The sequence below is a fragment of the Pristiophorus japonicus genome, chromosome 8 (assembly GCF_044704955.1).
Source record: "Pristiophorus japonicus isolate sPriJap1 chromosome 8, sPriJap1.hap1, whole genome shotgun sequence".
NCBI lineage: Eukaryota > Metazoa > Chordata > Chondrichthyes > Pristiophoridae > Pristiophorus > Pristiophorus japonicus.
In genome coordinates, this window is record NC_091984.1 from 106,412,580 (window position 1) to 106,426,169 (window position 13,590).

Genomic DNA, 13,590 nt, shown 5'->3' on the forward strand with positions numbered 1-13,590 from the left:
TGCTTTGTAAGTCTTGGTGCTTTAAATGTACTAACCTGCGCCAAATTCTTAACTGCCCGCAATGTTTTTCAGAGCTGGCCACATATGCTGACCTAAGTCGATTTGGAGTAAGTTTTAGCTGGCCAAAGTGGCATAAATTGCCAAAACTGATGTAAATGGCTGGGAATGCCCCCTTTTGGAAAAAAAACTCAACTAAAAAAAATCGGACCCAACTGAGTTACTCTGGAGCAAGTTTATTGAGAAAAATGGCGTTTTTTAACTTACACCAGAAAAACCAACTTGCTCCAAAAAAATTGGAGCAAGTCATGGCCAAAATTAGGTCCATATATAGGCCAGGATGTCAGGTTTCCTTCCCTAAAGGACATTCGTGAACGAGTTTGATTTATACAACAATTCGACAGCTTCGTGGTCAATTTTTCTGATACCAGCTTTTTATTTTCAGATTTCCTTTTTGAATTTAAATTCTCAAAATTCTATTGAACTTGCATTCTCTGGAGTATTACTCCAGGTCTCTGGATTGCTCATCATCATAGGCAGTCCCTCGGAATTGACTTGCTTCCATTCTAAAAATGAGTCCTTCGGTGGCTGAACAGTCCAATACGAGTACCGCAGTCCCTGTCACAGGTGGGACAGATAGTCGTTGAGGGAAAGGGAGGGGTGGGACTGGTTTTCCGCATGCTCTTTCCGCTGCGTTTAGTTTCTGCATGCTCTTGGCGATGAGACTCGAGGTGCTCGCGCCCTCCCGGATGCACTTCCTCCACTTGAGGTGGTCTTTGGTCAGGGACTCTCAGGTGTCAGTGGGGATGTTGTACTTTATCAGGGAGACTTTGAGGGTGTCCTTGTAACGTTTCCTTTGCCCACCTTTGGCTCGTTTGCCGTGAAGGAGTTCTGAGTAGAGCGCTTGCTTTGGGAGTCTCGTGTCTGGCATGCGAACTCTGTGGCCTGCCCAGCGGAGCTGATCAGATGTGGTCAGTGCTTCAATGTTGGGGATGTTGGTCTGGTCGAGGACACTAACATTGGTGCGTCTGTCCTCCCAGGGGATTTGCAAGATCTTGCGGAGACATCATAGGTGGTATTTCTTCAGCGACTTGAGGTGTCTACTGTACATGTACTGGATTGCTAGTCCAGTACTGAACCCCTAGGTATGACTCCAGCCAGTGGAGAGATTTCTCCCTGATTTCTATTGACCTCAATTTTACGAGGGCTCCTTGATGCTACACTCAGTCAAATGCTGCCTTTATGTTAAGGGCAGTAACTCTTGCCTCACCTCTGGAATTCAGCTCTTTTGTCCATGTTTGGACCAAGGCTGTAATGAGGTGTGGAGCCAAGTAGTTCTGGCGGAACCCAAACTGAGCATCGGTGAGCAGATTATTGGTCATCATCATCATCATGGGCAGTCCCTCAGAATCCACTCCTGAAGTGAGTTCTTTGGTGGCTGAACAGTCCAATACGAGAGCCACAGACTCTGTCACAGGTGGAACAGATAGTTGTTGAGGGAAGGGGTGGGTGGGACTGGTTTGCCGCATGCTCTTTTCGCTGTCTGCGCTTGATTTCTGCACACTCTCGGCGTTGAGACTCGAGGTGCTCAGCGCCCTCTCTGATGCATTTCCTCCACTTAGGGCGGTCTTGTGCCAGGGACTCCCAGGTGTCAGTGGGGATGTGGCACTTTATCAGGGAGGTTTTGAGGGTGTCCTTGTAGTGTTTCCGCTGCCCACTTTTGGCTTGTTTGCTGTGAAGGAGATCTGAGCATTTGCTTTGGGAGTCTCGTGTCTGGCATGTGGACTATGGTTATTGGTAAGTGCCATTTGATCGCACTGTCAGTGACACTTTCCATCACTTTGCTGATGATTAAAAGTAGGCTGATGGGGCAGAATTGGCCAGATTGGATTTGTCCTGTGGATGGACATAATCTTAACCATGTGTGTATTGTAACTAACAAAAAATGAAACACTTTTGTGAAAGATGGATTATGTTATTAACCGTTGCTGGTCAGAATGCATACAGGGCTAAAATTAGATTCACTTTGCTGAATCTGTAGCTGCTAATGTTCCTTTATAGCCTATGCTGAGCACCATAAAGTCTAGATTTTGTGCAAAAGGAATAGCATTAATTCCTATTCTGACCATGCTCTACTGAACATTCTGGGCAATACTGAACGTTTCTATTTCTATAGCAAGATCTAAATATTGCAAGTTTTCCACTATTGACTTAATAGAAAAACCTGTTGAACTCTTTAAATAGTATGTTTAAGATAGAAACAAATAAATTAGGTGCAGGTGTAGGCCATTCGGCCCTTTGAGCCTGCACCACCATTCAATAAGATCATGGCTGATCATTCCCTCGGTACCCTTTTCCTGCTTTCTCTCCACACCCCTTGATCCCTTTAGCCGTAAGGGCCATATCTAACTCCCTCTTGAATATATCCAATGAACTGGCATATTGATCTATATGTTTGTCTTTGACGTGTTTATGGTTCTATAAGATTTTTATATAAATGTAATCTGATTTGTTACAAACTCTTCCAGGAAAATATCTATGCTGGTTTTGTCAATACCATGAAATTGGTCTTTAAGCATTACTTTAGACTGCCATTCTAAAATTATACTGCACAGTTTGATGCTAGTTGTATTGCTTACCAAATGCATGTAAAATGATTACTGCCATAAAATAAATTTTAAAAAAAAATCTTATTCAGCCTGTTAGGTTTGACAGAGTTTTTTCTACCCATTAACCCGCCTTTTGTTTAGCCATTGTCCTTAATTTCTATAAAAGTATTAGAGGTGTCGGGGAAAGAAAGAGACAGACAATCAGCTTGCTTCACCTGAATTGTGCTTTGTGCCAGCTGTTCACATAATGGTGTTGATGGTACATGAACAGTTCTACTATCGGGCACTGTTGCTTGGAGGACACATTTGAGTCCAGGGAATAGTGGAAAAGAATGAACAGGCATCTCTCTGTTTGCTTTTATCACATATCCAAGTCCCAATTCACTTACTATTTCCTCTGTTTGTAGGATGAAAAGTTGTTGTTGGAACAAAAGTTTAGAAAAACTGAAGAAGACCTTACCAGGCAATTAAATTGCGCACAACAGGTACATTGAACTTTCACCAATTAGATAGTGGTCAGTTTTCAGAATCTTACTGAATTTTCACTTAACGTCTTTGACATATATTGCAGAAGACTTTTGCGTGATTTATTTAGCCTTGTGTACATTAATCATTTCCTTCAATTCCCCAACTTCAAAAATCTCTGGAATGTAATATAATTTTGCATAATTCAGTTTAGCAGAATTGTAAGTTAAAAATAAACTAATCAGTAAAATCGCATAGTTTATAATTTAGAATGTGTGTTTATTGGTAACTGCAATGAATTCCTTCGAGGGTATGTTATTCTTTAATCGCCTTCCCTGTTTTTCTGACTTCTTCTGTTTATTAGGTGGCAATAAGACAGCAGTAATAAGGTTTTTCATGAAACTTATCCCAGTCGCTAGAATAAAGAAAGACTTACAGAAGTTGTACTTCTGATCCCTCCAGGCATACGTGACTTTGGTTGCGAGCGAGTGGATGAGCTGCTTCCAAGCTTCTTCTCTACTACTCTTGAGCTGGTCACTAGGAGTTAAATGAAAGTGGTCTGGTAATAACGACCCTTCCATTTTTTTCTCCTTCCCTCTGGGTAAGTACCTGGGCTGTGCTCTCTATAACAGCATAGGCTAGACTTTCGGCACATCATTGTCCATTTAACGCCCATATAAGTACTGAGATTCAGGCTATCGCCCATATTTGATGATAAATGGAAACTAGAGCCCGATTATTGCCCATTTATCACCGGTGCAACTTTCAGCATACAGGAATGAGCTGCATCGCCCGGCCTATTTATAAAAAAAAAAATGACCCCATCCTCGTGCAAGGCACAGAATGGAATTTATAATGGAAATGAGCACCCGATTATTGCCGAGCACTGCTTTTGACATTTCACCCATAATTCGCCCAAATGATCGCTAGCTCAAAAAGACGCTCAAGAAAAGCTGCACTCACCTGACCTTAACTCAGTAGTATGGACGTCATTTTGTAACTCGGAGAATCTTTAATAAAAAGCTGCTTGAAGTGGTTGGGAGGAGAAGTAATTCATGAGTGATTTTAAGGGCGTTTTTGAATCTTGCCAATCATCTAATCACATTGTATTTGTTGAGGACAATTTAAGAAGACAGATTAGGGCATTTATAGTGATGGGACCTGTCATTTCTCAACCAGTATTTGATGACTACACACATGCTGCAGATTAGAGATGGGAGAAGGTTCATTGAAGAGCATTATGTGCCCAATCCAAGAGGTGGCAGACTGCTGAGGAGGAGCAGATGTTACACCCAACACATTTATAGGGATAAGTAATCATACCTGTACTTGTCCGATAACACATGCATTAGAATGCTGCGATTCTGAAAGGATGTCATCAGTGAGATATGCCAGTTAATTAAGGGAGATCTGCAGCCTACCAGCACCATCAGGATCACACTGCCCGTTGAGGTTACGATTACTGCAGCGCTTTCCTTCTACGCATCGGGCTCCTTTCAGGCCTCAGCTGGCGACATTTGCGGTATCTCTCAGCACGCCACACATTGCTGCATTTGACAGGTGACTGAAGCCCTTTACGCATGCAGGATGGACTTTATAAACTTCCCTATGACCAGGGAGGCACAGAGTGAGAGTGCTTTGGGTTTCTCGAAAATAGCAAACTTCCCCAAGGTGCAGGGAGCAATAAACTGTACACACATCATCCTGCGCGCACCTTTACAGGATGCAGAGGTGTTTCGGAACCGAAAGGGATTCCACTCCTTGAATGTGCAGTTCGTTGTCGACTACAAGCAAATAATCATGGCAGTAAATGCAAATTTTCCAGGGAGCTAACATGATGCGCACATCTTGCATGAGAGCACTGTCTCTGATCTGTTTAAGAGCCAGCCACAAGGTTACGGTTGGATGCTGGGGATAAAGGTGATGGCTTTGCCAGCTGGCTCATGACCCCCCCTGCATAAGCCCCAGACAGAAGCTGAGAAACGCTACAACGAAAGCCATACAGCCACACGCAATATCTTTGAAAAGACAATTGGAGTTCTGAAGCAGCGCTTCAGATGCCTGGACCACTCAGGAGGCAACCTACAATACCACCCTGAGCAGGTCGCTGAATTCATTGTGGTGTGCTGCATGTTGCAAAACCTAGCTATCAGGTGAGGACAACAATTGCCAATTAGGACTGCCGGTCCACCTCAGGAGAGAGGGGAGGAGGACGAGGACCTCGGGGAGGGCAATCAGCCTGGCGATGAACCCATGCCCCCACGCACGCCCACACCACTGGAAAAGCCCCATGGTAGTTACGCAGCTGTAAAACTGGTGCATCAGCAACTCATAAATGAACACTTTGCATGAAGTTATGTTGGTGGCAGTTACAGTTGCTTACGTTTCATCCTTGCCTGGCCTGACCATGGCCATTGTTTGCAACCCTTGTATTGATGTTTTACCTTATGTTATTAGAAGACACTTCACAACAATTGTAAAGTTAAATAAAATTTTTTAATAATTTAACAAACTGATTTAAAATATTTTAAAACAAACTATAGCACCCCCCCCCCCCCAACCCCAACAGTGACAACATTTTTTCAACAATATAACAATAGCACTCTCCCACCATCCCCAACAATCAACAAATTTCTAAAAATAATAATATAACAATAATATACGCCCTCTCCCCTCCCTACCTGCGGCCACATTTCCCTCCTCTAACTTGACACCGCCCCCCCCCGCGTCGTAACTCCCCTTTTCCCACTTAATCCCCTAGTAACGGGACCAAAATGTCTTGTAGCAGAGCACCTCAAGGGCTGTTTGGGGGGGGGGGTGGTGGTGGGGGTGACGTTGGCAGAATGACCTCAGTGGATCAAGGAGAAACGTTTGCGAAGAAACATCTTCCGAGTCAGAAGGAACTTCTTCCTCCTATCTCGTATCTGTCGTGCGTGCTGGATGGTGGTACCGCACCTTGGGGTGCAGTGCCATATCCCGAAACTATCGCATGCCGCAAGGCATCGACATAGAGTCGGTAGTTCGCCCCATTGCCGTAGCCCTTTATCCTATATCCTCTGATATTCTGGAAGATAGTGTGGCAATGTTGCCAGTCAACCCACCAATCGCCTGGAGGAGCTCTCGACCTATGTCGATGCTTGCCTTCAACAGTGACACCATGTCCTCGTTGACATCTGCCCGTCGCAGCGTGTGCCTACCTCACAAACCCAACCTCCGTGGGGTCGGCGTAGACACTGGACAACTCGGCGTGCCTTGCTGCAAGCTGCTTGGCCTTGCTACTTCATCTGTTGAAGATGACGTGGCCGCAGGTACCACAGATGAACCTTCTGGCTCATCATCCTCCTCCTCGGTCGTATCTTGTTCTTCTTCTTCCCCCGTGGTGAGCACGGCCTGCAGCGGTAGGGGTGATGTCCAGGGGCTTCCCTGTGGAGTTGGAAAACATAATTGAGGTTCGTAAGAAGAGAAGGGGAGACATGAGAATGCTTGCACTGTGCTGGCATATGTACGAGGAGCAACACTACTGCAATAAATGTGAACGAGAGATGTTACATATGATTAACATGAGAGTACAGAAGAGTACAGAAGCTGCATGCATAACATGACATAATTCATATATTATAATCAAATTACATTAAATTACTTTAAATTACCACTGGTTTACACATTACTCCTGTGGCGCAACAACGGGATCTGCACCACCACGGGTGGCAGAACGATTATGCGTGCCACTAAGGCTGCGGCACGCTCTTCCAGATCATCGGTCATTGGGTATAGGGTACAGGTCAGCGGGCCCTCCTCCAGTTCGCCTGCGCTCCGCCTGTTTCTTAGATATCTTCCTCTGCAAACGTGACAAGAGCATGGCATAAGCTAATTGCCTAGTTACTATTATGGAAACACAACAGATATTGTAATCCACAATTAGTCACCCCACATGCTATTCATTGTTAACGTTAACGTTATATGCTAATACGGTTTATATCCAATGGATGCATGGTTATAACATCTACGTTCAGGGAAAATATTTAATAAGATCATGTTTAGGAACTAATGCTTGACACCAACCCTCACGTACAATCTCCAGGAAAGGCCCCATCCACGGGCCGTGCCATTCAGCGGCTGAGGGGAGTGAGGCGGTTTATTGGAATCGAGGTCCCCGAGGGGGGGAATCAGGACCGCTTTTGAGCTGGTGAGCTCGGCAATGACAGGACCGTAATGGGAGGGGGCACCGTGTCCCTGGGCTGTGCTTGAAGACCTCTGTGTGGCTGGAGCTAATGTCCCAAAGTGTCCCGGAGCATAAAGTGAGCCAGGGCAGCTCTCCCCAGTCCAGGCTGGGTCATTCTGTAACTGACAGCATCCGGAGAGACTCACACAGTTTGGGAAAAGCTGACTGAACCCCTCATTGCTCAGTCGTGTCCCATCCACCAACCTAACCAAGAAGGAGAAGGTGCCCAAGTTAAAGAGTTGCTCACAGCACACAAGCAGCGATATAATAATTCTTCTTCGAAACTAAAGTGGTAGAAATGCTGAGTGTTTGTGTTCTGTCTGTTTCCAGTCATTCCTTTGGCCCCAATTTTCGATCAAAGTATTTAAATAATAATTAATACTGTTGATTAAGTTTAAGGCATCTCAGCAACATCAGAGTAAAAGGGCGTAGGTTCCGACCCCAGTCCAAATCTTACTAGGGAAGCTACCCAAGATTACCCAGCTTAATTACAATCCAGCAGATTTACATTCTAATTAATGAGTCAGTGCATCATTACAATTATAAATTGAATAATTTAATACTTACTCTTGCCGATGAAACAAGACTGTTCCAGCGCTTGCGGCACTGGTCTGCCTCTCGCCTATCGTGGGCCACAGATGACACAATAGCAGTGATATCCGCCCATATTCTCTGGTATATCCGGGGCGGGGAGGTTTCCCATTCCCGCCTCGGGTTAATTGGCCCCACCGAGTCTCCACCTTGTGGACTAAGGCCTCATTCGCCTCTTCAGAGAAGGCTTTTGCCCTCCTTCTTCCTGCAACCTCCTCAACACTCTCTTCTGACTCCTCGTGCTCCATCTCCATCTTATCCGTTTATCAATTCCTTCAAAAAAATGCCTCGACACAAACCTTCCTTCTCTCTCTCCCTCTCTTTGCCTTCTGAGCATGTGCAGATGATCCCTGACCTCCCGAATCTTGGGAAAGTACTTTGCCTGAAAAGAAATGCGGATGTGCAGAACGGCCGTTGCTATGGACACCAGCCTTGCACGACTGAATACATCGCTATCGCCCATTTCACATCGCTAAGGCTATCGCCCAAACTAAAAAGGCGAAACCAGCGGTTTTTAAAATGGGCGATATTCCAGCGATCCTGAAAAATAAAAAAAGCACGAAGGCTGGAAATATCGCCCATTTTTGGGCAATAGTGATCATAGTGGAAGGTCTAGCCCCAGTTGGGCTTTGGAGCAGGGCATTGAAATTGCATTCCATCTGTTGGCTGTGCTTGTTACTTCAATGCATAATACGCCCTGTTGTTGGATTCTGTGCAATGCAAGTCCAATAAAAATATTCAACTGCAGATCATTTGTATAACCTGCTAATTTGCATTTATTTGCATATATCCCATTTTGGATTTATTTACATATAGTTTAAAGTAAACTCTGGGTGTTGCTTTAGTGTAACACATGAAAATGCAGGAAAGACATAATTTAAATTCTTGATTTAACTTTTTCCAGTTGCTAAAAAATTTCCGATCTGATTACTGTGTACCAAACTACTGTCACCTTTTTGTTACATAATTTGTAACTGAGTATAATTTGATCCTTGTGAAATTTTATTTAGGCTTTGTCAGAAAAGAGTAGTGAACTAGACAGGTTGCGAAATGAATGGACAACACATACAGCAACAATAAATGACCGGTATTCTCAAGAACTAACAACCGAGAGAAAAAAATCATACCAGGTAAGACACCTTTTTCTGGGGCGAGGGGTGGTGACAGTATGTTGCTATGATCAGGGAGGTATGTCAGTTCTGACAATCATGAGTGCAACCATCAGCACATTTATGGTAGGAAAGCTGTCCATTAAGTCCCACTCCCATGGATGACACCCTGTAACTTTTCATGTCATATTACTGTCCGGGTAATAAGTTACTGATGAGTGTTAATTCAAGCCACAGTCATTTGCAGTAGAAATACTCTGCCACTACAATTGTTTTGGTTATCTGACACGCACACACCCCAGCTAGGACCATTCTACCCTTCAGGGCATTAGTTTGCATGGTTATATGGAGCTCGGTGGAAAGAAGCCCAGTGTCCAATAACTGTTTTCCCTTTTTGTTACAAATCTACCGCATAGCTTGGTCCTTCATTCCACATATGGCCAAAGGGAACCCTTTAATAAACAATCTCCGAGTAAAGGATCCCCTTGGAATGAGTGACCATAGCATGGTTGAACTTCAAATTCAGATGGAGGGTGAAAAAGTTGGATCTCAAACCAGCGTACTAAGCTTAAATAAAGGAGACTACAAAGGTATGAGGGCAGAGTTGGCTAAAGTGGACTGGGAAAATAGATTAAAGTGTAGGATGGTTGATGAACAGTGGCGCACATTTAAGGAGATATTTCATAACTCTCAAGAAAAATATATTCCAGTGAGGAGGAAAGGGTGTGAATAAAAGTTAGCCATCCGTGGCTAACTAAAGAAATAAAGGATGGTATCCAATTAAAAACAAGGACATATAAAGTGGCCAAAACTAGTGGGAGGACTGAAGATTGGGAAGCTTTTAAAAACCAGCAAAGAATGACTAAAAAAATGATTAAGAAAGGGAAGATAGTCTATGAAAGTAAACTAGCACGAAATATAAAAACAGATAGCAAGAGTTTCTACAGGTATATAAAAAGGAAAAAAGTGGCTAAAGTAAATGTTGGTCCCTTAGAGGACGAGAGCGAGGAATTAGTGATGGGGAACATGGAGATGGCAGAAACATGAACAAATATTTTGTATCAGTCTTTACAGTAGAGGACACTAAAAATATCCCAACAGTGGATAGTTATGGGGCGGCGGGGTGGGGGGGGGGGAGGAACTTAACACAATCACAATCACTAAGGAGGTGGTACTCAGTAAGATAATGGGACTAAAGGCAGATAAATCCCCTGGACCTGATGGCTTGCATCCTAGGGTCTTAAGAGAAGTAGCGGCAAGGATTGTGGATGCATTGGTTATAATTTACCAAAATTCCCTGGATTCTGGGGAGGTCCCAGCACATTTACAAAATAAATAGTGTGCAATTTTTGAAACTTTTAAAAACAATACCCCGGAACGATGCACTTAATGCACGTCACATGGGCCTTAAAAAAACATGCACTTTTTTTTGGTGTACAATGTCAACAATCATTTAAAATTTTGTAAAAAAAAAAGGAGGCATACAAAAAGCAGGAAACTATAGACCAGTTAGCCTGACATCTGTGGTTGGGAAAATGTTGGAGTCCATTATTAAAGAAGCAGTAGCGGGACATTTGGAAAAGCATAATTCAGTCAGGCAGAATCAGCATGGATTTATGAAGGGGAAGTCATGTTTGACAAATTTGCTGGAATTCTTTGAGGATGTAACAAACAGGGTGGATAAAGGCCAACCAGTGGATGTGGTATATTTGGACTTCCAGAAGGCATTTGACAAGGTGCCACATGAAAGGTTACTGCACAAGATAAAAGTTCACAGGGTTGGGGGTAATATTATTAGTTTGGCTAGAGGATTGGCTAACTAACAGAAAACAGAGAGTTGGGATAAATGGTTCATTCTCAGGTTGGCAACCAGTAACTAGTGGGGTGCCACACGGATCAGTGCTGGGACCCTAACTATTTACAATCTATATTAATAATTTGGATGAAGGAACTGAGGGTAACATAGCCAAGTTTGCTGACGATACAAAGATGGGAGGAAAAGCAATGTGTGAGGAGGACACAAGAAACCTGTAAAAGGACATAAACAGGCTAAGTGAGTGGGCAAAAATTTGGCAGATGGAGTATAATGTTGGAAAGTGTGAGGTTGTGCACTTTGGCAGAAAAAATCAAAGAGCAAGTGCAATGGAGAAAAATTACAAAGTACAGCCGGACCTGGGGGTCCTGGTGCACGAAACATAAAAGGTTAATATGCAGGTACAGCAAGTGATCATTGGCCTTTATTGCAAAGGGGATGGAGCAGGGAAGTCTTGCTACAGTTATACATGATATTGGTGAGGCCACACAGAATACTGCGTACAGTTTTAGTTTCCATGTTTAAGAAAGGATATACTTGCTTTGGAGGCAGTTCAGAGAAGGTTCACTAGGTTGATTCCGGAGATGAGGGGGTTGACTTATGAGGAAAGCTTGAGTAGATTGGGCCTCTACTCATTGGAATTCAGAAGAATGAGCGGTGATCTTATCGAAATATATAAGATCATGAGGGGGCTTGACAAGGTGGATGCAGAGAAGATGTTTCCACTGATAGGGGAGACTAGAACTAGGGGGCATAATCTTAGAACAAGGGGCCGTCCATTTAAAACAGGGATGAGAAGGAATTTCTTCTCTGAGGGTTGTAAATCTATGGAATTCGCTGCCTCAGAGAACTCTGAAAGCTGGGTCATTGAATAAATTTAAGACATAGATAGTTTCTTAGCCGATAAAGGAATAAGGGGTTATGGGGAGCGGGCAGGGAAGTAGATCTGAGTCCATGATCGGATCAGCCATAATCGTATTAAATGGCGGAACAGGCTCGAGGGGCTGTATGGCCTACTCCTGCTCCTATTTCTTATGTTCTATTAGATGCTTAGGTGTTCAAATCATGGTGTTGAACAATTTGGGCATGTCTTATACACTACAAACTTAATCTGCATTCTGCTTCATTCATTCTCAAAGAGACCCACAGTGGTCCAACAGTGTAAGCTGGATGATTGGGGATATCTAGACTATCACTTCAGCATCAAGAGATTCTGAGCAGCCAAGCCGGTATCTTGCATCTGGTGTCTCCACTTCCCTCTTCAAAAAACAAATTCCCAACTTACTCATTGAAAAGAGTAGAACTGATTTACAGCCATGGATGATTGAGAGAAAAGGAACATGTCATTACAGACGGAATTGGCCAGCCAGTCTTGCGTAGGAGGTTTTACCTCCAAATAAATTCTCATTGTTTTGGTGAAAAGAATAGGACTGTTTCACACTGTGAGGCCATTACAACATCTTGAAGAAACTGAACGTAAGGATTCCCCCCAAATTTTCATGGTATCGAGGAAAATAAGATGCAGGTTTATCTTTCATGACATTGGACACTCCTCCTTAGTGCGTATGGCCAGAGGCCTCCTTATCCTCAACCCGTTTCCTCCTCTTCCTTTCTGTTTCCCTTGAAGAAACTTTGTTTGCTTTGAAAATTTCAATTATAATGAAGAAAAACACACTCTGCTTTCTCTCTAGCAATCTCTCTTTCATAGGTATTAGCAAACAGAATCTCTGCCTCATAGCTGTAATCAATTACAGCATTTGCCTTCTACTTGTCAAGAAAAGATTGGTGAATTAATCAGTTGGCTTCCAAATTCAACTATTTTTTGAAAGAAATATTAGCATGAGCAAAGACTCTCTTCCCCCCCCTCTTCCCTTGTGGTATAATTCTGTTATTTTTCAGCCAGTAGAAAGGAGAAAGTCTTAAATGCTTGGAACTGCTTTCCAAAATGACTAGGTGACCTAAATTCAATCATGTCAAGCTTACTCATCATCATCATCATCATCATCATCATCATCATCATCACAGGCGGTCCCTCGACCGAGAATGACTTGGTTCCACGAGAGTTCACAGATATTTCAATGAAGGTCCTGATGTTCCAGTCCTGAACTCCAGTTGAATGGGTGGAAGATGCCCGTGCGTGAATTTTTTTTTAACATGTGACCGTTCCACATCAGCCACCACACGGGCTTGACAGAGTTAGGCCTTTATCCAGTGACAAGGATTAACCAGGATGACTGGAGACCTGCTCTACTGCACGGACCTAGTGCGCACACATCGCAGTGTGGGCAGGTCCGTGCTGCCCCTGGGCTCTCGGCTCTTTTTTGAGCCCTGTACCCTCATTTGCCGCACCTCTGCCACGATGTTCCAGGGCCCGGCGCTCCAGCTCTATTTATAGCCCTGACCTGCGGTGGTGTTCTACACAGGTCGGGCGGTCCGCGAGCTTACTCAAGGCTGTACCTGATGTATGGTTGTAGATTTCAGAACAATAATTTGATATATATGTTTCTTTTATTCTTGTTATGAACTTGCTTTCTGATTCCCAATTAGAGTTGTACAGGTTGAACCTCCCTCATCCAGAACCATTCCCGGCCACCGGATGGCACATGTGCAGAACTCCGACATGAACAAATTGAAGTCCTTCCTCACTGCCGATTCCCGCAATTGCTGGCCTGTCCCCGCGATCCCCTGCACCACCACCACCGCCCCCCCCACCATGATCTCTCTCCCGCACTTCCAGCCCCTTGCTCAGTACCTGTACCATCCAATTTAACGTGACTACCCCTC

The 13,590-nt window shown here is 43.9% G+C and overlaps 1 protein-coding gene across 2 annotated transcripts in view; it reads left to right on the top strand.

Moving 5' to 3' along the window:
- LOC139268694 (spindle assembly abnormal protein 6 homolog) overlaps positions 1-13,590 on the top strand; it is a 68,065-nt gene that overhangs the window by 15,305 nt on the left and 39,170 nt on the right. For both annotated transcript variants that reach the window (XM_070887254.1, XM_070887255.1), the window contains 2 exons: positions 3,014-3,091; positions 8,895-9,014. In XM_070887254.1, coding sequence (XP_070743355.1) covers positions 3,014-3,091; positions 8,895-9,014 — 198 coding nt within the window. The remainder of the gene's footprint in view (positions 1-3,013; positions 3,092-8,894; positions 9,015-13,590) is intronic.